Consider the following 27,161-nt stretch of genomic DNA (forward strand, 5'->3'; position numbering starts at 1 on the left):
TCAAATTTTATTAGTGAATTTGCTGACTTTCTAGCAGCAGTAATTCTTCTTTCTGATAAGATCATAATTGTCGGAGACTTTAATATCCACTTTGAAAAGGACCAGGATCCACTAAAAATTGCATTTAAATCAGTTTTAGATGCTCTAGGCTTTAAACAAAATGTAATTGGCCCCACTCACCGATGTAGTCATACATTAGACTTAGTTTTGACACTGGGTATTGAGGCTGAGAATATAGTTACTCTTTCTCAACATGACTCAATATCCGATCATTATCTAATTATGTTTGAAATAGTTTTTAATCAAAATATCCTCCTCCCGCCCCGCTATATCAGCAAGCGTAAAATAACAACCGCAATTGCTAATGAATTTGTAAATAAACTCCCCGACTTAACCATCTCCCTTTCGTCCTATGAGCATGATCTCGAGCACAAAACAGAAAATCTACAAACTGTGCTCCGCTCTAACCTTGACCGCGTAGCGCCGACAAAAATAAAACAAATCAGGGATAAAAAGCTAGCACCGTGGTATAATGACCACACACGTACATTAAAACAAACCGCTCGTAACTTTGAACGTAAATGGCGACACACAAAACTAGAATTTTTCCGGCTAGCATGGCAGCATAGTCTCACAGACTACAAAAAAGCCCTAATTAAAACAAAATCCCAGTATATTTCATCGCTTATTGAGAAAAATAGAGACAATCCTAGATTCCTTTTCACTACTGTGGCTAAACTCACCGGCAGTCAAAAACAAACTAGCTCCGTTATCCCTGTCGACATTAATAGTAATGATTTCATGAAGTTCTTTGATGATAAAATTAATAGCATTAGACAAAAAATTCAGTATCACCCCCAAAATTTACTTATAGATATCGATGAATGCTGCTCCAGCTCTGAGACACACCTAGAGTGTTTCAGCCCGGTTACAGAAAAAGATTTACTTAGTGTAATTAACTCATCAAAATCACCATCATGTATATTAGATCCAGTACCCACACAATTATTGAAACAGGCACTGCCAAAGGTGGGAACATCAATACTAGAAATAGTAAATTCATCCCTTAGCATGGGCTACGTACCCAATTCTCTTAAATTGGCGGTCATTAAGCCCATTATCAAAAAGCCAAATCTGGACCCCCGCGAGCTTGCTAATTATAGACCAATTTCTAATCTTTCCTTTATAGCCAAAATCCTAGAAAAAATTGTGTTTAACCAGCTGCGCTTGTATCTACAAAGTAATAGTATGCATGAGGTTTTTCAATCTGGATTTAGACAAAACCATAGTACTGAAACAGCTCTACTTAGAGTAACTAATGATTTACTTTCAGCTCTTGATAGGGGCAGTAATGCCATCCTTGTACTGCTAGATCTAAGTGCTGCCTTTGACACCATAGATCACGCTATTCTACTTGATAGGTTAGAAAATCTTATAGGAATTAAAGGATCAGCCCTCACCTGGTTCAGATCTTATCTGAGAGATCGATTCCAGTGTGTTTACTTAAATAACGAATGCTCTTATCAGTCTAGAGTAAAATATGGTGTCCCTCAAGGATCAATACTGGGTCCATTACTCTTTACACTTTATATGCTACCACTGGGTAAAATTATCCGTAGGCATGGTATTAACTTTCACTGCTATGCTGATGACACGCAACTTTACATATCTGCTAAACCCAACGAGGAGCTCTGTATAAATCAAATAACAGACTGTATTAAAGACATTAAAAATTGGATGACACACAACTTTCTCTTACTTAATTCTGATAAAACTGAGGTCCTTCTATTAGGTCCTAATATTGATAAAAACATAAATGTTAATACTGTAGACATAGACGGTCACTTAATTATACCTGGTAAAACTGTGAGAAACCTTGGGGTCATCTTTGACCCAATTCTTTCGTTTGATGCTCACATATGTAGCATAGTCAAAACTGCATTCTTCCACTTAAGAAATATAGCTAAAATCCGCAGTATACTCTCTCTGGAAGATGCTGAGAAGCTGGTACATGCATTCATAACCTCCAGGCTGGACTACTGCAACGCGTTGTTGGCTGGAAGTCCACATAAATTACTCCATAAACTCCAGCTAGTTCAGAATGCAGCCGCAAGAGTGCTTACCAGAGCTAGAAAGTTCGATCACATTACACCTATTCTTTCATCCCTACATTGGCTACCTGTTAGATTTCGTATAGATTATAAAATACTTCTCCTGACGTATAAATCCCTTAATGGTCTGGCCCCGCATTATCTACAGGAACTCCTTACTCCTTACAATCCGCCGCGTTCACTCCGCTCCCAAGACGCTGGCCTGTTATTAGTCCCACGTATTAGAAAAAACTATGCAGGAGGAAGAGCGTTCTTTTATAAAGCTCCCCAACTTTGGAATAACCTCCCTATTAATATACGGGACTCAGACACACTCTCAATCTTTAAATCTAGACTCAAAACATTTCTATTTGCTCAAGCTTTTGAGTAATGTCTCATTACAATTTTCTTCCTCTTACAGCTTATCCAGCAAATATAAACCCTGTCCTAATCATCTGCTTTCTCTTTCTCTCCCCATGTCCTGAACTGCTGCTACCAGTGCCCATCCCACTCCAGCAGAGTTTTATAAAACCATTCTAACCCCTTTTTCTTCCCTCCCCTCTCTGTTTTCTCTCTCTGTCTTTCTCACATGTGCTGAGACGCCTGGCCAGCCGGTCTTCCTGGATGCGTCCGTCTGTGGTTCCAGCTTTCAGGAATCAGCCCTGTCCTTCTATTCATCAGAGTTATTACACAGCCCTTCTAACTCCTGCTTTTTTTTCTCTTCCTTTCCTTTCTGTTTTCTCTATCTATCTCTTTTACATGTATGGAGATGCCCTGTTCCTGATGTTCCCAGCCTGGCTCTCCACTGCCCGCTGTGTCGTTCTCCGGCTCTGCAACCCTGCACTGATTACCATTAACACACTCAGTATCTGTTTCTGTATTAGCCATAGCTCTATAGTTTGTGCCCATCACATTCTTATATTCATAAATTAGTACCTGTTATATTAGCCATAGTTCACATTAATTCTCTGTACTGTTTTTGTTCTGTTATTTGTTTGTTGTTTGTTTGTACTGAGCGGGTCAACCCGAGTAGGATGGGTTCCTCGGACTGAGTCTTGGTTCCTTCCAAGGTTTCTTCCTCTTAAAGGGAGTTTTTCCTTGCCACTGTGTCACCATAAAATTGGCATCTCTGTGGTGCTGCTCATAAGAGGCGTGGACCTGTTTTTCCTGTAAAGCGGCTTTGTGACAACCTTTGTTGTAAAAAGCGCTATATAAATAAAATTGAATTGAATTGAATTGAATATAGGATTCGTTTAATACTGAATCTTCTGGGCAATAAAGGTTCCGCCTACTTAACTGTACTTTTATTACAGACTCAGAACAGCAATCAGGACTTTCATATTGTCTTTACATCTCATACAGCTCACCATGCCAACATCTATAAGACTTTACTCAAGGGTGGGATTTATAAGGCTACACAACAAATACTCTACAATCATTCGTAACAATTGACAATAGCCTACTATAACGTTTATAAAGGCTTATTCCCACAGTGCATGCATGATGTGGTTGAGCATGACTTAATAGAGATGTAATGTAGCTTTATGCCTCTTTCCATGTATTCGTTTGAACACTGTTCTATTTCTAACTAGAGACAAAAAAAACAGAACTATAGAATTGTGTATAATCATTTACCTTCAAATGAAGTGTTTAACTTTTACGAAACTTTTAATCACATTAAAACAGAAGTAAGTGAACAAAACAAACAAAAAAAAAACATATCCTGGAGACCCCCAGCCACGTATGAATGTGTCCATCACTAACATCATCACCATTTTAATATCATTAAGCACTGATTTAATAAAATAGTTGGGGACTTTTGGGGATACACATTTCTATTTCTCACTCTAAAAAACAAAAATCTTACTAACTCTTAATAACTTACAATAGTAAAGAAAACTATTTCTCCCAAACGGCAAACATTGTTGATATATAGTTATGTGTTGAAAGTGTTTATAGGATAATAAGCCTTAATGATAATAATCTTAAGCTATGGAATGAATTTAAGATATGCAGTATGATCTTAAATTACGTCCATTTTTAGACAAAGAGACACACCTGATTGGTTGTCCAGGCTGGTTTCTCAGTCCATTCCCTGTGCTGCCGAAGGTACCACCACTGGATCTCCAAGGACACGGAGGAAGAGCCAGCCCCCCTGAAGGAGCACGCCATCTCCACATCTCGACCACTTTGAGTGATTATGTCATGAGGAACCTCTGTGAAAAGGGCTGGAAGAAAAAGACAAAAAAGAAGAATATGTTGTAGTTTGAGGAATTAACCTTGATTAAAAAACAACCCAACAACATTGTATTAGTTTAACGTTTTACCCAATCACTAGTCCCCACAGATTTTTACACTGGCATCCTTTGTCCTATCTAACGTATCTTGGTGGTCTTTTTTTTCCCAGAGCTGTACTGTATATTTTAAGTAGGGATGCACTGAATGTGTTTGGACAAATTTGAGACACATTTTGTTTGCTGATTATTATCTGTGCAGCTCTAAACAAAAGAAATTCTGTGAGTAATCAACTAATCAACCTGTCCACCCCCTCTCTATTCCTGTCTGATCTGGTTTTTATGCCTTTTAGTTCATAAAAGGGCAGATAAGTCTTCTAATGTAAGCAGACGCTGTCTAGAACTGCAGCCCAGGTTCTTAAAACCCACCACACCTCTGCTCATAAGTGAACACTATTCTTTACATCAGAAACCTAGTGTTTAAACAATGGAGATTTCACTACCTGAAAACAACAGAACATCATTGCTGACTATAATGTATGTACTTACTTACACAACTTATACAGTGCCTGCCCTGTTCTCCAAACAACATAGTTTTGCATTCAGATGTTGTCTTTGTTTTACTTAACAAAATACAATGTTGCGGATTTACTGGACAAAAATTGGGTCTCTAACAGATTCTGCTGAAACAAGCACAATTTATCATTATCCCAAATACTGTGTTTTATATCCTAGCATCTAGCGGAGTCCGTAGGTGTGAGAGATGAAGCGTAAAGACTGTGGAAGTGTAATTATTTTGCCAGCTTTGCGTGGGCTTTAGCTGTATGCTTCTGTAAATAAAGCTGAAATGACAGCAGTAATATCTCTCTCTGCAGAGATGGTGGCTGCCGTTAAATAGAGCTTGTTTAAATGCAATCTTAAAGAGCCCCAATTTTGGTCCAGTATATCTTCAACATTGTACATTATTAAATAAAACAAACACAACATCTGTTGTTTGGTTAAACCTACAGGTTATAACAGGGCTTGAACCATCATGTACTCAGTGTTGTGCCAGTTCAGTTTTTCTGAACTAGTTCAAGTTCAGTTCATACATGCTCAAAGTGAACAGTTCACTCTCTCGCCCTCGTGCTCCGCGCTCTCTCTCTCTCTCTCGCCCTCGCACTCCGCGCTCCCTCTCTCTCTCTCGCCCTTGCGCTCTCTAGCCAACGTTCATTTACAGTGATGTCTGCCGTTCATGGCACATAATGTGAACTAATTCACGTTCAAGTTCTTTATTAAAAAATGTGTTGCGTTCAGTTCAACCTTCACGAAAAAATGAGCGTGATCAATGAAAGCGTTCTTTTGAACTTGTTCACGCACAACACTGCATGTACTTAACACATCTCATGTGATAGGACAGATCTTGGTATCCCTGATGGGCAGGGCCCAGTCAGTCAGCAAACGCCTTAGCAGAATTAAACAACATGTCACAATATAGTGACATAAGCAACATGACACTGATGATTTAAACTCTTTCATTTAAAAACACTGAATTGAACAATGAATAATATTTAAAGCTCACCAATCGAAAAGTAGTTTTAAACTTTGAGTAAAAGTTGCGTTTCTCAGGAACGGCAGATACGTTTTTGCAAACATTATACATCATATATGAAGGGAACTACACAATGAACTAGCTTTAGTGATGTAAAAGGTGAAAAACACAACATTCTTTGGCTATTTCCCATAAACTTGGCATCTCCATGCTTCAAAAACCTACTCAAACTAGGCAGTACGCGATTTTTGCCAGTTAATGTCGCACATCTGAACACAACAAATGCTTTGTATTCAGCCACACCTTTTGTGTGATTCTTATCCTTATCAGTATCTGACTGCTGTACTGCTATTCTGTTTCAATTACTCCAAGCCTGACTGTTAGCATCGTGGCTAACCCACTCTACCCTTCCAAAGGCAGTATGTTAGACTGTTGTTACATTGTGGCTCCAACCTTAAAAAAGCCCAGCTGTTAGCATTGTGGCTAACCTGCTCCAAACCTTCTGAGCTAGGCTGCTGTATCTGTTAGCACTGTGGTTCCAACCTTGTAGAGACCTTTGGCTAACCCACACCAACCCTCCTGAGGCACAGATTGTTGTTACACTGTGGCTTCAAGGCCAGCTGTTAGCAAAGTGGCTAAACTGCTCCTAACTTTCTGAGCCAGGCTGCTGTGTCTGTTAGCATTATGGCTCCAACCCTGCAGAGACCTACTCCTAGGATCATTATTACCTACTAAAATGTCTGAGCCAGGCTGTTGTATCTGTTAGCATCTCAGCTTCAACACATCCAAGACCGACGGTTAGCATTGTGGCTAACCCGCTTCAACACTGCTGAGCTGATTCCTCCAAACATATGAACTCAAACCAGGTGTAAAAGGATACACAAGCCAAGACCACTCTAAACATTGTGTAGTGATCATGATTGATTACTGCTGGTAGTTGGTAATTGCGTGTTCAAATACATTTTCCCATGTTCCTGATCTTTCGGTCTAACCAGCACTGTGATGCAGTATTAAACTCACTCTCAGCATGTTCCTCCCTGTGACCTGAGGCAAGGCCCAAGGTCATGGCTTATTGTGTGCTGCCCACGCCTCGTTGAGCAGTCACTCATATGATCTCTTATTTATGAGATTGATATGCTCAGCAACTCTCTGCTTCTCTCGCTATTGATTTTATATGAGTCAGTAGTAACTGCAGAAGCAGTGACATTCAGACAGAAATGCCTCCTGACTACAAACACGCTCCTTCCACAGCATGAGGATGCTGGGTCAGAGCTGCACTGCTGGCATTTTATCTTCAGTGACTGGAAGTGGAGCAGAACTTCCACAGATTGCTGTGGCAGTCTTTACACCTGTCCTCTGATAACCCAGGTCAAGAAATGACGCTGAGGTCTGAGGTGAAAACATTTTGCTGCTCGCTGTCGGTTCAATTCAATGTAATTGAAAAGCTACACAGACTAAAATGATTTCCGCTATGATGTCAAACTGAAACACAGGGACACTGACTGGAAAATTAATACTAAAGTGTATCTACACATCAGCGTCTTTGTGTTGGAGGAGGCACTTTGTCTAATTACAAATGCCTCAAGCCTGGAGCCATCATTATCTCCACAGCGATTACGGAAGAACAGTGGCAAAAATAATGAGATTTCTTTTTTGCAGGTCTAGAAAGGCAACACTTTCAAATTGAGCTCTACAGCAAACAAATGGATTGTAAACAATATTAGAGATAATTAAACACCCATGCTTTACAATAAACACTAATGAGTTACTTGTACAGGTTCTACATGCTCATGTGAGTGTGTGTATAAAAGAAAAACAAATGAAAACAAGTAAACCTGTAATTTCACTCCTGTAGAAGACACAATTAAATTGCTTACAAAGCTTTAGGCACCCATGCTAAAAATGTTGACATGGAAAAGGCATAATCCTAAAGATATATATGTACTGGTATCTGCAACCAAATCCCATCATATTTGGTGATTAATAATTGCAGCATCTCAGTGCAAGGCTGACTGTTGATTAGGGGTGAGCATTATGCCCCTAAAATAATATCACGATATTTCATGGTATTTTCGCGATAACGATACTCTTGGCGATATGACAAAACACTGACTAAAAAAAATATTTTCAAGAATACACCACTGCAACAAAATAAAAATGTTTTTTTTTGTATTGCATACATATTGCATACATATTGTACAACCCTAACTGAGATATTTAAAAATACAAGTACCCTGATGTGATAATTAGGGGTGGATGATATGGCACAATATTTCAAGGTATAATATCGTTCACAATATTCAAAAATGTTGGCGATAGAAAAGACAACAAAGACTTTTAACACCAGGATTAGCCAATACAATAAGTAGCTATTAGCACAGCAACACAGATGAGTCAGCTAACAAACACCACTATCCAAACAAAGCAGCAAGTATTGCAGACCACAGTTAAACACGATAAAAGTACAGCAGCACCAGCTTAAAATACCTTTAGCATGAGGTTGTACTGATCATGCTTTAGAACTTTTGCCTTACAGTGGATGAAGGAAGAATTAATTCAATGAGCTACCTGCAAATTCTGAAAGCAAACATCACACTGCCTTTGAATGACTTTGACAGAATGACTTTGACAAAACTCAATCAATCCACAATGAACTACCTGTCATGTTTTGCCATGATTCTCAAAGTCCATGATTCTAACATTATTAAAAATATTCGATATTCGAAAGTGCATGCAGATGTCCCAAGAATCTCATGGAGGAAACACTTTCCAAACAAAAAGCAAGGGGTTATCACCTAGCAACACGCAAGATACCCAGAATTTACTTCGAAACCTTTTTATTTATTGTTATTATAAAACTGGAAATAAAAAAGTACTTTAGCTTTAAATATTAAAGATGTTTCTTCTTTGACTTTATGCCTTGAAAATCAGATCATCTTTTACTACCAAGCATAAAAGAAAATGAATCCACTACTTCATGTAAATCTCATTTTGGAAGGCCTGCGGCATCTAAGTAATGGATGGAAAGGATAAAGTGGGTGTGTAATCGCATAACATTTAAAAACATTCTGTAACGTCTATTACCACTAATCAAACAGGCTTGTTCTCAGGAGAAACAATATGACTATCAACTCTGAAGTACCCCAGAAGGCACAAACACCCTAATGTAGGCCACAAATACGCAAAGCTAGCCTGGCGTGAAGACTTCATTTGACTCAAAAAAAAAAAAGAAAAAGAAAACTAAATGTGCACTGCACATTTTAGCAGCTTTTTATACTTTTTACATCAGCTATTGTCTTTTATTTGTTGTGTTGGCACCAATCTGACATTCTCAAGCAATAATTCTAGGATATCAATAAAAGTGCAGGTCTGACAATAATGCCCTGTTAAAAATTTCTTAGAAGTAATGTATATGAAAAATATTTGCCAACCAAAGATATTAGGTCATTGAAAATATTTGACTGAAAATAGCAAAAAAGCACTTTCAGGGAACATTTTAATGAAAAGACTAATTATGTTATACAGAACAAACACTCATTTATTTTAGGTTACATACTGCAGTGTTTTCTCTAGGCACTTTACAGAAAATGAAGCCAAAAATGTAAAAGTGAGTCTAAAGCTACCAACAGACAAGAGGGATCTCTATAGCCATAGGGACTGTGAGAAGATTGAGCTCACACAGAAACCTGTCCTGTCATAAACTCATAAAGTGAGTAATCCAGCTCAGAAAAATAGTTACCCAGCATCATAGCTACAGGGCTCCAGCCTAGTTGAGCCTAGCTGTTCTCCCTGTTAGCACCTATGGCTAAAACCCTCCAGCTGTGTCAACATCCCTCATGTAAAATTAAAAGTCCTTTGCGGGTTTTTATATGCAACTTCACGACACAAAAAAAGTGGAGGCAATACAATTCCAGTTTTGTAATTTCTTTAAAAAGCCAGACAATAATATATTTAGGATATTTCATTTATGCAATGCTGAAAATTAAGCAAAATAAATTAGTTTTCCAGTGTTTTCCAAATATATGTTTTAAATAATGCTTAGCTCAGTCTTGATTTGGGAATAAAATTAGTGGGTCCTCTTGGAGTCCAAGTTGTTCCCACTTGAGCTTTTTGTGTCAGTGCAGCACTGACTAACTGTGGAAATCCACAGCACTAGAAATCCTGCCAACAATGCCCTAATATTCTCTTTAAGACACTGCCACACTGGAAGATTCTGGGTTATTCTGAACAACGGCCAAACATGTCAGCAATAAGCTCATATGCAACATGGTTCATTTGCTAATCTGCTGTTTTTTTCATTAACAAACACTGATTCATACTGTGAAAGGTTTGTCAGTTTTACATCCTGACTAAAAGGATTCGTATGCTGCATGAAGGGGGAAAGAAAGAGGCTCTAGCCCACTTGGGATCTATATGTGAACATGCCTTCTTCTGGTCTTCAAAGCAGAGAACATGAGAACTTGATCGTGTTTTCTCAGAGTTGGCCAGGCACAAGGAGACTCTCCTGAGTGAATCAAAAATAAATGGGATCATATAAAGCTTTTGTGCAAAACAGTAATCTTTAAATTATTCATTGATTCTATGCATAAAAGCTGCACTCATTTTCTCAACATTTCAGTATTGCCGTCATATTTTAAACTGACATTTAACTAGAGGCATAGGACTTTCCACCACAACCTTATGTGCAGTCAATCAGTATTCAGTCTGCAGAAGGCTATCACCCTCTAAAACGTCTGCTGTAGAGAAAAATGGCTCAAAATAGTACACAGTATAGTCAGTATGGTACACAATAGCCCACTGCAAAATACAAAAAAAATATTGTATGAAGCCATTCAGTCATTTTAGCCATTTATACAAAATCACCACATTTTGGACATTATCATTAGGCATTTCAGTCTTTTTTATATGAAGGCAGAAATGTGTGTCTAGCCAGTCTTTCCATGAAGAGGCTCTTTTCAAAGCTACCAATGATGGAAGAAGACAAGCAGTAAATCTGTCATAATGACATAATGAATAAATTAGCAGTAGTGAGGGAAAATAGTGTATATCAGTTAATATAGAAATTTCAAATTTTTAACATTTATTTTTTTAACATGAATAGCATAAGATTGTTAGTATTTTTATGGTATTTACATGTTCTTCGTCTTTGTAATTTTTTCTTCATTAAGATATGAATGGCTAAAAATTTCATACAATATTTTTAGCCATTTAAGCCAATATACATTACAGCATTTATGTATTATACTTGTAGAGATCGTCCTCCATATTCACAAGGTTTCAACTATGTATTGTTTAAAACAAATACGTCAGCAATCAGAATTATACAATAAGTTCAGCAATCCTTTTAGAAATTTCCTTAAAATTCAGATCAGATACACACACACACACACAATCACACACACACACTCAGTCAACTCTGGCAGGTGTTTGTAGCCTAAAGGGACTTAACCATTACCCACAGGAGTTGGTTGGGTAGGCTAAACTATTCTCTGTGGATCACGGGGGAGCCAGGCGTGAATTCTGTCATATCCCATTCCAGCCAAAGCCTGTTCATATCCAGATGTATCTTTTCTCCACCCCCAAGCATGAATTAATTTCCTCACAACTCAAACCACAGCCCCTCCAAAGGCCCATGCATGATTCATGACAAAGCCACTGCTTGCAGTCAGATTTATTCGCATATGCAAAATGACAAGCACTTCAAACTCAGAGCATCATGACATGCCAGTTCTAATAAGCCGCAGAGGAAATGCTCCAGTCTGAAAAGGAGAACAGCTGCACTGTACATTAGGATATAGGTGGAAAGATGCATGCACACACACAAACACACACACACACACAAACACTAAAAACACTGAAACAAAAAGAACCAGAGAGCGCAAAATCTCTATCTGCCCATTTCACTGCAGCACGTGAGTTATAATGCAGAGGCGAAGCTTTCAGTTACCATCTACCCAAACACTGGCACCAGTGTTATAGACATCAAAGGAGAGCCTATCCCAAAGGGAGCTTTGGGGGGTGTTGGTGGTTAGGTAAATAGGCAATGGAAAAAACAATGATTATACAAAAATAAGCAGCAGTAAGCAAACTAATCATCATTAAATAACATTAAAACCACCTGCCTTATTTTTCGTGGGTCCCCCTTGTGTTGCCAAAAGAGGGCAAGGACTCCTCTGAAGTAGGGCTGGAACAAAATATTAAGTAGCAAGTAGCTGAATTCACCAGTTGCAATGCATATCTACACAGTGTTGGACTTATATTTTGTATTTGTGTTTGTATGAATTATATCTTACAAGCATTTTACAAAAAAAAACTCTGATATGTTCAAAATAACACAAACCATATTCTCAGGGCAAGTTCTGCTGTTTTCAGACAAGAGCATGGTACACATCCATATTGTACACTTTACTAGGAGCTGTCAGCCTCTGTTATTACTGGGCCAAAAAACAGGCTGCCAGTGGTACTAGTCCTTGATTACAGCTTTAAATAACTCTCTTTGTCCTCTCTTTTTCTTCTCCTCAGACTTCACTTTTTTATAGTCTGCAATCCATCTTTCTCAGTCAGAGGTGCCTTAGACAAATGTATCAAAATGACAGCAACCAATGAAATCAAATTAAAAGCCTGTGGAATTACTACACATCGATACACCAGAGAGCTCTCTCAATGCATCAAAGAGACAAATAGACAATAAAACCTCTATAGAGAAGGGTGATAAAAGCATAATGAAATTCTGAAATCTACTCATTTGTAATAAAATTAGACTTGATATCTGTAAATAAATAAAAGAGTTTATCTTCTCTCCATAAAGACTTTGAAATGATTCATAATGAATGGTTTCAAGCCATTTAAAAAGTAGCTGATATGCATCCATCAGTGTGAAAGCTGGCAAACAAGTGACACCATAGTACTAGGAGTACATAGGAGTTAATTTAAAATCAGTGTGGCCATTCTACCAGTGTGAGAATCAGACTCCTATCTTTGGTTTTAAACCAGCACTGAATGGTTCATTTTGAAATGAGGGAGAAGTCTCATACACACACACACACACCAAGAAAGACTTGGCTGCAGTGTTTCAAGGGTGCAGGATGACCATTTAGGTCAGTCGGAGTGATTTAGAATATACTTAACACACTTTAAATTTAAAACATTCATACAAAAAGCTGCTAAACAAAATATATTAGTTTACAATATATTACAAAAACTGTTCACTAACAATTAAGTAAATGTACTTGTGCTTACTAGAGTGATTTAACAACATGCTGTGTCGTTAGCTGTATTATTTATTGGATAAGTATTGGCTGACAGTCATCACTAAGGTACTTAGATAAGGACATACATAAACAACATAGTACATATTTGTTTTTTTACATATTTTTGTCTATTCTAACTCAACAGAACATGGACTTTTCCATCACTGTATCCTGTACATGTAACTATTTATATTATTAATTAATCTTTCTCGACTTTCTAGTCTATATCTTATCAACTACACAGACATAGCTGGAACACACAAGCATTCACTTCTGTTATGACAGCTGCACTCTAGATAAGATGTGTTGCTTATAATATAACTTTACTCTTATTTTAACCCTTATAACAGTTAGTTTACTTGAACATATTTATTTAGTTCAGCAGTTTTTATTTAGATTTTTTGTTTTATATTTGTATTATATTGTAATTGTATCTAATTATATCTTATCAGTCTGATTGACCATCCAGATCTCAGCTTCTTTAGAACACTGTAGTAAACTCAGTGTGTGTGTGTTTGTAGTGTTTTCATATAACTGTTAACTGTTTTGTAGTGAGGTGAATGTGCCATGATTTAGGTATCTTATTATGGATACACATATGCATATCTGCCAATGGCAGTACCAGTATACATATAACTTACAAAAAAATAATAAATACGTTATCGGCCGATAACGATATATAATTTGAATATCATTGTGCATCCCTCATTTTTATAGTGTGTGAGATTTGGCATTAGCCTCCTGAACGTGTCATTGTGTTTTTGCGATAGTTATATACAGTTTTAGATATTTTGTCTTCACGCTCCACACCGTCTAGTCTAACACACTGTCTCTTAATTACCTTCTGAGAACTCTCCCTTGAGGACACCTGATGGCACTGTAGACACCTGGTTAAAACAAACACTCAGGACTGTAATGGGATAAAAATAGCCGACTCCTATTTCATTAAATATGCCTGGATCTACCACAACTCTGAGTCACTGGATCAGAGTGCATACCTTATAATAGTACAAACTGAGACTGAGGGACGCAAATCTATAACCACTACTCTCTTTAAAAGGCTACAGGTTTCAGTTGTTGAGGTAAATGGTGCTGTATATATCAAGGAGATGATTCTGAATATATAATCTAAAGCTGTATAAACTCTGGTGAAGTGCACTTACTAAATCTGGAACATTTATAATTAACATGTTTCCACTGCAATTCCAAGAAAATGTTACACTCATACATGTTACATTACCCTTCATTCTGTTATAGTTCGTGCTATGTTGGTTTTGCTTGAACCAAATGCAACTCTTGATGGTAATGATGTCATCCGCTCTCACTCTTTAACACACACACACACACACACACAGAGTGCAGAACAGTCATTATCAGTAAGCTAAAAAAACATCTCCCTCCCTCTCTCTCACTCTCACTCTCTTTCCCTCCTGCCTCTCTCTCCCCTTGTTTGTCTGTATCGATTTGAGGCTTGTCGGATTGCTTTACAGCTCAGGTCTCAGCTCTCCTCCTCTATCCTGCTTATGAAACATGGCTCCTTGACAAACAGGGAGTATCCCAGGGTGCTTTGTGCTTTTGTCAGACCCTGACAGATCCTTCCAGAATGGCCGGGAAAGGTGTGACACTTAAATCAAATCAGCAGCATCACAAATCAATGCAGTAACCTTGGCCACTCGCTGCATCAACCGTGCAAAGCACAGCCCTCTTGAGTTAGCATATCCCCCCACTGTGGAGATTACCGGCACACTGCCAGTTACACATTACTGTGGAGCCTCTCAATTTGAAACATCTCCATGGATACAATACTGTACAGCTGAAAAAGCTTTGAATATGAATACAATATGAAACATTTAAAGGGCTTCCAAGCAAACAATATTTTCATGAAAATATCTTACAAGTTCAGCCACAGTATGAGCTTCAAACACGGGCCTCTTTATTTGATCTATCCTGCATTAGAAGCAGAGCAGGCAGCTTTCGTTCATTTTCTGGAGTATCACTTTAATTGACTCCTTGAAATATATGCACAACTGAGTACCTGAGTGCACAGTATGTGTACAGGCTCTCTATGCTCTCTATTTTGTGGCATTAGAGTGTGTAAGTGTGTGTACGCAGGTTTCATGCTTCATGACAGTGTAAAAAAAAAACCCACTCAAATGCATGCAATGCCCCGGTTGCCTGCTCTTTCCAGCTTTCGCATTAAATATGAAAGAGCAAGAGAAGAGAGGATATAAATAATTAAATAGACAAACAAACAAATAAATAAGTAAAGGTGCAAGTCGGCTCTCCAGAGAACAGCCATCCACAGCCCGCCCTCTGCAAGTCCAGCATTCCTCTCTCTCCCGCTCTCAACCTAAGCAACAAGCATTGCAGGTGGTGTGTCATTTGCATTCTCATGACAATAAAAGAATGAATCACAGCATCTCATGCAGCGCAGACAGTTATGAGCGGGAGAAGTCACAGACTGAGATGGCTAATTAGGATTAATTCCGTTTAGATTGGCTGGAGACGGTTGTCGGCAATGTACAAAATGTTTTTCATGCTTGCATTTATATTCATAGCCTATAACTGAATCTGTGTCCAGGCAACTGGTACTTTGAGCACTTCAGTTTACAAATTAGGTTAAATAATGCTAAATAAAAAGTGAGTTACAGCTAAACAATACTAAATATGGTTAAATAAGCCAAAACAATGCTAAACAATACTACACAAGGTGAAATAATACTAACAAACTAAAAGTGAAATCGAGCTATACTTGTCATGCTTTTGTCCAATTTTGTCCCTTCCTGTATGTCTCTTTTTTGTATCTGTCTTGTCTCTGCCCTAGCCCCGCCTTGCCATTAGTTTTCCCACCTGTGTCTCATATGTAACCCAGCCCTCTGGTTATCTTCCCCAGGTGTTCCAGGTCTGTCTCTGTGTTTATATACTTTTAATGTTTCAGTGTTTCTTTGTCTGGTCTTGTTAATGTTGCCATGTCAGGTTACGACTGCCTTCAGTTTGGTCCTGTCCAGTTTAGTCAGTTTGTTTCTGTTGTTTTATATCAATATCTGCTTGTGTTTGTTTTTTTTGTGTTTGTCTTTGTTTTTCCGTTATTTTGTAATAAAAATATTGTTTGCATGTTTGTTCGCCTTTGCATCCCTCTAGAACCCTGACAATGCTAAATAAGGCAATATAATGACAGAAATGCTGTGTCCAAAATACAACAGAAGGCAAAAATATTAGAAAAAAATGTAATTGACTGGACTTAAACCTAATATGTATCAGTACAAAATAATCATTAAATTATTAGGCCTATATCAACAAAGCTTTGTTCAGTTCAGTTTCTACTTAATGCTTTTGTTAATGTAATGCATTATATTATGTGTAATAAATCAAATACATATTGAGAGGTAATTTCAAATGAAATAAATTTTTGTTCAGTATGCCTTTTATACCTTTTATGCTTTGCATGTGTGTGTGTGTATATGTGTGTATATATATATATGTATGTGTTTGTATATGGCCTCTCCTTTGGGAAATAAGCACAGGTAGCATGTGAAATCAGGCTGAATTGAAGGCTGCAGAGAGACTAATGAAATAAGACCACATCTCAGGCACAGCGACCCCGTAGCCTGCACTTCACGAATCTCTTATAACCCCAGGGACAGGTAGAATGAGTGTGTGTGGGAGAGTGAAAGAGAGAGTGTTTCAGTGTGCCTGTGTGTGTGTATTTCAAGACTCTCTTTCACACGGGGGACATTATGAAAGCTGTGAAAGTGAGTTTATAATGAAACGATAGGGAAGCTAAAGCGCTTTTGATAGTCACGATGTATCAACTAAAGGTTTTCGCTGCATCAGTTTAAAAGGGAAAAGTTAATAAGAATTCAAGGCTTTTAAAAGAACTGATGAAATGATATACAAAGTTCACAACACTGTATGTATTGTAATGTTTACACTGAGTCACAATGTATTTATAGTACAAATATAAGTACAATGCTTTGCAAAAAAGTATACTGGTAAACAAGATATTGCTTTGGAAGAAAAATACATTTAATGCCCAAAGTAAAAGTATTATAGCAGAAAGTATTATAAAGAGCTCAATTTTCCACAGTGTTTTAAATAAAAATAAAATATAATTAACATAAGCACTGTTAAAGTTCTAAAACACTCCAAGCATTTGCTCCGTAACACCTGTTCTGAACTCTTACCTGCATGAGCATTTTCAGCTTACGATTGTTTAGCCCTGCCTATTCTCTCTAAATGTATAAAAAAGAAGCAAAATATAGGGCCTCTAGAATGCAATCTCAAAGACATAAGTAACAAAGCAGCAAAGGTCTGTTTAATTGGTGCATTATTTGAGTTTCTCTTCCTTTTAAAACTAATTTAAAATCTAAATTAAAGTAAATAAATCATTGTTTTTCCAATAGTAACAGCACACATTGTTACAAAACTTTGTTGAAAACCACAGCCACTGCCTAGTAGTGCTTTGGTTGAACTAAGTATAGTGAAATATATGTATCACTGGTCCTCTGCATCTAACAATGCTAAATCTAACACAGGTTGTGACTGATAAACTCACTGGAGCTTTTAACTCATATATAACTACCGGACAGCAAATACACTTAAAATGTCTGAGAAGCAGTTTAACTTATGATTTAAGTAAAGTGTTTACCAAAAGCGGAATTCCATAGTGGGCAGCACTACATATCAGGACACAATAACAATGCTAACACCATCATGCCCCTTAAACACAGGAGTTTGAGAAAATAATCTGTAGAGTGTGTAGAGAGCATTTCTAAAAAATATTTTTTTCTTTGTTTTGAATCACATATCAATATGTAGCAGCAGTTTTTTTTTGACATGTTACAGCATTGTGGATTGCATTACTATATGATTCATTTTTACATTCGTATACAACAGTGAAAGCCAAGAAAGAAAATAAATTAAAAAGAAATATGAGAACAACTGAATCTTAAACAGAAAACTGGGTGTTAAAAATTACACAAATTATGGGCAAACTTTTCTTTAATATGATAGATTTTTATACTATAAGGGTTTCCCTAAAATTAGATTAAAACATATGCTATATATAACCATACTATATTGAATAGTAACACCTGTATATAGATATGTATTATATCGCCAGGTTCTTACCAATACCGGACCTGCCTCTTAACAGCTAGAGGTCATAGACATGTTCGTTCATTCTTAATTATCGCCCCTTTAATTCTTACTGGTTAAAGAGGCTCCTATTTTTCATGCATAAAATAAAAAAGGGACAATGTCGGATGTAAGTTTTAATAGAAAACTGGAAACCATTCATTTGAAACAATGTCAGCATTAAAATGGACTGTATTCAAAGTGCATATGGTCTCACAACTCTCACAACTCTGCTGAAAAATGAGTAACACCCCTAAATATTAACATAACAGATCCTCCACATCAGCTGTCCATCGTTTCCTTTCCTTCACAGCACATTTGCCTGACTTCCTTTTCTCTATCAGTGACTACATTTAGATGATAATTAATTACTTACAACCACAGCAGAGCTGTCATGAGCCTCAACACAATAAACAAATCAACGTTCCCTTTGCTCTCTCATTCTCTCTCTCTCTCTCTCTCTCTCTCTCTCTGCAGGAGGAGCACAGTCAGTCAGGGATGCACATCCTAATTAGAGAAACAAAGAGCAAGAGAAACAAAAAACTGTCTCTCCTGTGGCTTCACTGGTCCTTAATATGCACAGCTTCTCTCCATTCTGCAGCCATTACAGTAATTAGCCAGGGCCACTGATGCACCATCGCTATTGTCTAAGTACCACCTTCCCCTTATGGCCACTAAACAGGGAGGGATGATAACCAGGACTATTTCCAGCTCTAATTCCGCAGTGCCACTCTTACTAAAATCAATAGGCTACAGTATTTATTGATTATAAGCGTTTCATTAGTACAGGTTCTTCTCAGTCCTCCAAAGTTTTTTTTTCTCCTGATCTGAAAGAGTTTTCCTGGACACAAAAAAGGCTTGGAGCAGATCTCTGTAAAGCAGCTCTGTGAAACGTTGTTGTGAAAAGAACTTTCCGTTGTGATTTCTTTCTGTTAAATATGGGAAATTAATCATAAAAACTGTCATATATAAGACTTATAAGGAAAATGCAGTGGTATTGTACCATTACAGTATTCCATTGTTATTTTGATAAGCATGATCATGATTCTGATTTAGATTTTATTTTCAAATCAAATCAAATTTATTTGTATAGGGCTTTTTACTCTTGGTGTTGTCACAAAGCAGTTTTACAGAAACATGATCACAGGACAAAGAATCAGGCAAAACATTAAACATAGAAAATACAGAATACAGAACCCCCAGTGAGCGCGGAGGCAAGGAAAATCTCCCTCAGAGCTGCAGGAGGAGGAAGAAACCTTGGGAGGACCAAGACTCAAATTTAAGGGGGGACCATCCTACCACTGGTCAAATTGCTTTTAAATTAATTTTAAAAAGTCTTTATACATTCACATAGGTTTTATATATTCAGGAGCATAGTAGCGCCACTAATGGAAGCACTTTGAGTTCATGTAAGCTTGGATGTAATCTGTAGTGAAGAGTAAGATGGATGATGAGCAGCTGATCTGTGGTGGGTGATTTTGTTTTGATCTGTTTTATGACTCAATTCCAAAATTTGTTTTTTTTTTGCATCAAATAATATGCAGGACTCTTCCACATATTAGTCATATTATTTATATATAGGGCCCTCCTACATATTATTCATATTCATGACATTTATATTTGTATAATATGAAGAAACCTCCCACATTCTGTTCAGATTTTTCATTTTTTTGTCTCGTTTTCTGCATCTGTTTTATGAAAATTATGCCCACATTCTGCACACTGCATAATATTGTAAACACAATACATGAATCATTACAAGTAAATAATTATTAGTCCTATTTAAATGGATATAGCCGAACAAAAATCAGTGTAAAAATGTATGCCTTTTGAAGAACCATTAAAAAATAGTAACCAAGAATGGGTATTCGAGGCACTGCTTTTGTTTTGGTGCATTTTCAAATCTGAAAGTCAGAACTCTGCTACGTTTTGGGTGGGCTTCATCTCTCTATACTTTACTTTTGGCGAAATGCCTTTCCAGGTATTGTACCAAATCAGACTCAGTTTGTGTACATAGGCATCATTCAGTGGAATGAGAGCAACAGATCACCACTGGATATCCTTTCATGTCAGTTTATACATTGTTAAATTAATTCATCTATCATAGAAGAGTCATTAGCATAAGCCTATTTGCCCGTACTCCCGTGTTACACAAGTGCACATGAAGAAGAGTTTAATTTTAGCACAAAACCTGTTATTTTTTCTGCTGTCTGACAATAGCCTGTTTGAAATTCCTGTTGTTCCTAACTGGAATTTCGAATCAATTCCTAATTCGTTCGAAAGTCCAAACTGGACCATGGTTCAGCTAATCTGGACCAAAGCTACCTCTTTTGGTCGGATCAAAAGACCTCACATCCTGACATTGTATCAAGAAAAGGGTGAAGAGAAAAAAAAATGACAACAAATCTTTATATGCTGCTGACAGAAAACTGTAATGTTGGATCTCTAGCAGGGTGGTTGGAATGATGCTGTTGTCTTTCGTGTTCTGATATCTGCAGCTAAAGGTAAAGGACCCAACACTGCTGGAGTAAGATTTCCATGCTGAGAAAGTAAAGGACAGGAAGCATGCTGGAGGTCATGTCCAGCTGAAGGCTCTTTTGCTCCTATCTTGGCTAAGGAGCCTTGCAGAAACAGACTACACCTTAGAGCACCTGGAAGGATGACCCTCCAGAGTCGGAGACACACTACAGTCTGTTCTACATGAGCACAGACATCACACTGCTGCTAAACCAATTTATCAAACCAGGCCCTCGTGACCTGAAAAAGAAAGAAATATATATATAGAGAGAGAGGGAGAGAAATGCCTCCAACAAAGATACACCTACAAAGTTAAGGACACCTAAACAAATGAGAGCGACATGATGTATCATAAATAACCCTTTGATCAAAATATGGTCAAAGATCATAATAATATTTGCATTTCATTTTTAGCATTTTAAGCAGAGCTGGTATATGTTATTGTTACAGAGCAACATTTTAGCTATTAATGTAAAAATGTCTCAGGGGTTTAGTTACACTTTAAGATGTATTTGAGTAGCCTAGAATCTCCTAAAAATAACCTCTTGCATGTGTGACCATCTTCTATAAATTCTTTGTCATTTAGGGGAATAAAGCTTTATCAAACATCAAACTATGGCTCTGTATGCAATCACAGCATGTCTATAAAATAAACACAAGAAAGCATTCTAAAAATGTTTTATAACGAGTTCTTCTTTTTTAAGGCTGTTCACATGTTCCTGTTTTCTCTTTACTTTTTATTAAAGCTTGTGCTAAACAATATATATTTTTTTTCAACTAAATCCTGGAATAGAACTGAATGTGGGTTGTTAGGGTTGTTACTATATGTAACAGTTTAAGCCCCCTTGTTGTTGTAAAGCTGGAGGTAGAGCTACAGTCCTTTGTGGGAGCTTTTAGGGCTAATGTTCTTTGAGTCTGTGCTACAACTGAGTGCCTCTTACTGTACAATCTTTGCTTCATTTACAGGAAAACTGCAACAATAAAAGGTACTAAAATGGGTTATTTGGAGCTTTGCCATAAAAGAATCACCTTTGTGTCCATTAAGAGCTTTTTTGTGGATGGCTCATGTTGGGGGTGTGGAGCGTGAACAAGCCTTTTAACCTTTAAAAATCCTCCACAGGAAGTAATGATTCCACACTTTTTGCCACACTTTTATAAACGAAGGTCGCTTTGCTCTTTGGCATTTTTCAGAAGAACTCTGTTTGGCACTGAAATCTCTAAATATCTAGAGCTGCACATAAAGCCAAGAACTATTCATACTAGCACATCATCTGCTGTAAACTCAGAAAAACTGAAAATTCAATGCACCTAATAATAAATAATGATAATAGAGCTGTTTGCGACAGCGGTACAGTTTAGACAGTGCTTAATGACCTCCCAAAGGGACAGCTGGATGTACTAACAGGCTTTGACAACTCACGAGTTAATCAGTTGCCAGCTAATTTACAGAACGGTGTTCTGTGCTTATCAAATGGAAATCTATAGCGGCTACAAAAGACTTCAGAGCTTCAGATCTCCACGGATCATCACATCTTCAAAAGACAGCTTAATAAAATGCTTCTGATAAAATATAATAATGATTACAAAGAAGCCCCAGAACCTCAGCATGACAGCACTTGTGTTGATATTTTCTCACTGTGATGTTGCTAAATGTGTCTAGATGGGTCTGGAGTTTAGACCTGCAGGGAATATGGTTCAAAAAAACAACTGATATAAACAGAGAGTGTTTGAATATTCATGAGAAAATTATTTTTAAGGAATTTTGCTGTTGTATTGAGACCACAAACACATAGCAGTTGAATTCTTGGTTAATCCAAATGTATGGTACATTGCAGATTTTTGGTAATCTAAAAGACTTAAGATACACGGAGCTCAGGAAGCAACAGTTGTGTGAATTAAAGCTTTATCCTTCCTGAAAGATACTTTGCTCCCGAAGAGATCTGACAGTTAGCTTTCTTTATTTAGCTATCTTTATTTAATCACTATTTTTGGGCAAAAACGCTAGAGATGAGAAGGTACCATAATAAAACATATATCTGCAGTTCACAGAAAGGGATTAAGCTTAGTCAAGGGCTATATATTACTTTCAGTAGACAAACCTTCATTGGAAATGTTGTGCAGTCCAAGACTAGCCTTTATCTCTGTCTGGGGAAACTGCCCCATAATTAAACAAATATAAAACTATCACCACTGGGATTTTTTTAATAACACCACAGCTGTGCGACAGAGCATGAATGAAAACTGCAGGTAGAAAATATAATACATGTATTATATAACTTTAAAGGTATGGGCAGTAGGGCTCAGACCACTGCAGAAACATGCTCATTTGATACTGATCTGAATTTCTTCCATCTGGCTTTGACAAGGATTGAGATTTTTTGCTTTGGCACCTTTATCATCCCACATTAATTTACAGGCCCACTATTAATGCAGGGATATTAGATTTATACTTAGTGATAAAAGTAGGTGGACTGTAACTCAAACAGTGAGAGTATTTATGCCTCAGTGTCAATGAGAGAAAGGTGCACTGAATCCAATTGACACCGTAGGTAGTGCTGTATATGAATGGCAAAAAAATAGATAATCATTTATTCTTTTAATTCAGTTGTGGATATTTTATAATGATGTGCAATAGTGCATTATGCCATCTGATAGAATCAATAGTGTATTATTCTGACTAATTTTGTATTAACACATTCACCAATCATTACAAGCATAGCATTAAACCAACATTCAATGTCAGTTTGATTAAAGTTGAGCTAAGCAGCAAGAGAGAGACATTCATGTCAATATTATGTCATCGATAATTCTCTGTTTTAGGGGGTTTAAGGCTGCATAATATTCATACATGTCTTGTCACTTTTGTTGTTACATTATTAGACACTGATTAGAGTTTGTAAAATATTTTCTGAAACTGTTATACTAAAAAAAAACATTTATTTAGTTGCAGTTGTATATTCTTAAATTAATGATCAGTTATTCTTAAATTAATTGTCAGTGTTTTTTATGTCACTAAGAATATTGTAAATATACGACTATAACTTGCATTCGCTGTTTTATAGTTTCCACAACCTTCTGCACTGTCGCAACATGTATTTCTGCCCTGAGTTGCTTCTCCAGCACATCTTAAAGATTCTCAATATGTTTTAGGTCTGGAACAATCTATGTGTGAAAATTATGATCTCATGCTCACTGAACCACTCTTTAACAATTCCAGCCCCATGAATTCTGGCATTGTCTTCTTGAAATATGCCCGTGCCATTAGGGAAGAAAAAAATCCACTAATGGAATAACCTGGTCTATATTCTGTGAATTCAGCTAGCCAGCTGACCTCACTTTTTGGGCACATAACGTCGCAGAACCTACACCTGAGCAACTGCAACAATCTTAGATCTGCCCCCACATGCTTGTATGGTTGTTGTTTTGTATGGTAGTGTTGTTTTTCTATGATTTGATTTCACCAAACACTTAAATGATCATCGATCACGATCATTGAGTATTTTTTTCTGACCACGTAATAATGTGTTGGACAGTTCTTAAACCGATTTGAGTATCTTCGGCAAACTCCTTAAATATTTTCTCTGCTTTATGCATGCCAATAATTTGAACCTTCTAAAACAGAGACATATTTTCTACAACCAATGGATTGTATCTTTCCACATGCTTGTTTAACAAAAAAGTTACTAACTGCATCATTTAGGTGTAAACTGGATGAAACATAATCACCAATGCAGTAATTATCCAATAAGAGGACCTTACCTGTTTGCTTAGGCAGTGTATACAGATAGTTACATATAATTACATAATCAACTTATCGTACAATAAATAAACATCACCTGAATATTTTTTGATAATGGTGATATCATATATAGTGTTATTTGTATGTTTGTTCACACATATATAGAATAAATTATTTCCCAAACAATGTTGAACTCTTATTTCAATGTAAATTATTTTGTAAAGAACCTTACCCTACACTTATTCCTAACCAACCCTTACATGACAAGAATAGCTGTTGCTTTAGCTTTGGGTGTATGGTTACATTGAATATAGAATTATTTACTTTCACCTTTTGCCTATTAAATGCATAGTTCAGTTTAAACGTTAGTTAAGCATCTACGAGGCATCTACAGCTCTGGAAAAAAGTGACAATTTAATCAAACCATCAAACTAAGCTGAACTTCTTGAATTTTTGCACCAGGAGCGGCCTAAAGTTATCCAAAAGCAGTGTGTAAGACTGGTGGAGGAGAACATGCCAAGATACATGAAAATTATTATTAAAAACCAGGGTTATTCCACCAAATATTGATATCTGATCTCTTCAAACTTTTTGAATATGAACTTGTTTTCTTCGCATTATTTGAGATCTGAAAGCTCTGCATACATTCCAGCCATTTCTTATTTTCTGCAAATAAATGACAATTTTTTATTTGGAATTTGGGAAAAATATTGTCCATATTTTATAGAATAAAATAACAGTGTCCATTTTACTCAAGATTATACCTATAAATAGCAAAATCAGAGAAACTGATTTAGAAACTTAAGTAGACTCTTAATTTTTTTTCCCCAGAGCTGTATAATGAACCATACCAAATTTAGTTGTCTTTAAAGGGGTATAATTGCTTTGTTAAGCTATTTTGTTATGATTATATCAGTGGTCCCTAATGTTTTAAGTACTAAAATGAAAATAATATCATTAATATCATTGCTAAATAATCTGGGACGATATACGGTCCACACAAAAAAAATTGTTATCGTGACAGGCCTAGGGTTATAACTAAACAACGAGCGATTTACGCAAAGTAGGCCAAATAAGTCCAGCCTGAAGGGCTTATTATCTGATACGCCAAAAAGTTGAAATTGATCGATAAGCCTACAGTGAGCAGCAGCAGCGTTCATTCATCAGACCCGCCCCTTCACATCAAGTGTGTTCCTTCATACCGGGGCAAGGCGACCCTAATTCTCTAATTTCAGCCGTTTTTAGTGAAGGAAATCCAGCGAATCCAGCGGGAAGCCCAGCTTACCGTTGCCTGATAAGTGGTTGTCCACCTCGGCGTCTCCACTCGCCTGAGAAGCGGCGCTTAGTTGAAGGAAAAGTCCCACATAATGTGAAATCCACAGCAGCGCTCCAAACGGCCCCATTTCTGCTTTCTGACGCTCTTCAGCAAGAGTTAGTCTAGTTCAGACACATGAGGCGACCTACCTACTGCTAAAATATATATATATATATATATATATATTTATATATAATATAATATTCCGTCCAGGTGCGCTACTGCCCTGCTGTCCTCCGCGGAGAGGGAGTGGGAGTCAGCGTTAGCGCTTCAGGGAGGAGAAAAGAAAACAGTGGAAGTGTCGCTGAATTTCCTCCGCCGCCTCACTTACCGAAACACACACACACACACACACACACACACACTCTCTCTCTCTCTCACACACACACTTTCTCCGTTTCCTCCCTCCTCCGCCTCGCTCCGGCGCGCACGAATTAGCGAGCGGCGCGACTGTGGCGGAGGGAGAAAAGCGCGAGGAGGAGGAGTGAGCAGGAGGAGGAGGAGGAGTAAGGAGGCAGGGCTCTGCTGTATAATCAATTAGGCGGAGTGATACCAAGAGGTAATTAATTCATTAAACATTTAAAGCGCACCGAGGCTCGGGCTTAAATTTCACCTGGAAAAAAATCTAACCCTGGATAATTCATCAAATAGACTCTCTCTATATACCTCTCTCCTTATCTCTCTCTACCTCTCTGGTTATCTATTTTGGTCTCTTTTTATTCTCTCTCTCTGTCTCTCTATCTCTTTGTCTTTCTCTGTCCGTCTTTCTTTCTACTCTCTCTGTATCTCCCTTTCTCTCTCTGTACCTCTCTCACGATCTCTCTGGCTATCTGTTTTGGTCTCTCTTTCGTCTCTCTCTCTGTCTCTCTCTCCACCTCTTTGTCTACCTCTGTCCGTCTTTCTTTCTTCTCTCTTCATCTCTCTTTCTCTCTCTCTTAGTTTCTCTCTCTACCGCTTTGTCTATCTCTGTCCGTCTTTCTTTCTTCTCTCTCCATCTCTCTGTATATCTCTCTCTCTCTTTCTCTCTCACTCTGTCTCTCTCTCTTTCTCTTTCACCCTGTCTCTCTTTTTGTTCATCTCTCTCTTTTTCTCTCTGTTTCTCTCTTTTTCCTGCCCCTCTTCTCTCTGTCTCTCTTTCTTCTCTCTCCATCTCTCTCTCTCTCTGTCTCTTTTTTTTCTCTCTCTCTGATCTTTGTCTCCTTTTTCTCACTCTGTTTCTCTCTCTCCATCTCTCTGATCTGTCTCTGTCTATCTTTTTCATAGTCTGTTTCTCTTCTCTTTGTCCGTCTCTCTCTCCATCTCTCTCTCACTCTGTTTCTCTCTCTCTCTTTCTCTGTATCTCTCTCTCT

General features: G+C 37.4%; 1 protein-coding gene across 1 annotated transcript in view; it reads right to left on the reverse strand.

Annotated features, from left to right (window-relative positions):
• The window catches only part of vstm2l (V-set and transmembrane domain containing 2 like), a 32,606-nt gene extending 6,358 nt beyond the window's left edge, over positions 1 to 26,248 (reverse strand). The window contains exons 1-2 of the mRNA XM_007253298.4: positions 25,783 to 26,248; positions 4,149 to 4,318 (exon numbers count right to left, since the gene is read on the reverse strand). Of these exons, the coding sequence (XP_007253360.2) occupies positions 4,149 to 4,318; positions 25,783 to 25,900 (288 nt within the window). The 5' untranslated portion in view covers positions 25,901 to 26,248. The remainder of the gene's footprint in view (positions 1 to 4,148; positions 4,319 to 25,782) is intronic.
• Between the last annotated feature and the right edge of the window lie 913 nt (positions 26,249 to 27,161).

Source organism: Astyanax mexicanus, chromosome 5, assembly GCF_023375975.1.
Source record: "Astyanax mexicanus isolate ESR-SI-001 chromosome 5, AstMex3_surface, whole genome shotgun sequence".
Lineage (NCBI taxonomy): Eukaryota > Metazoa > Chordata > Actinopteri > Characiformes > Acestrorhamphidae > Astyanax > Astyanax mexicanus.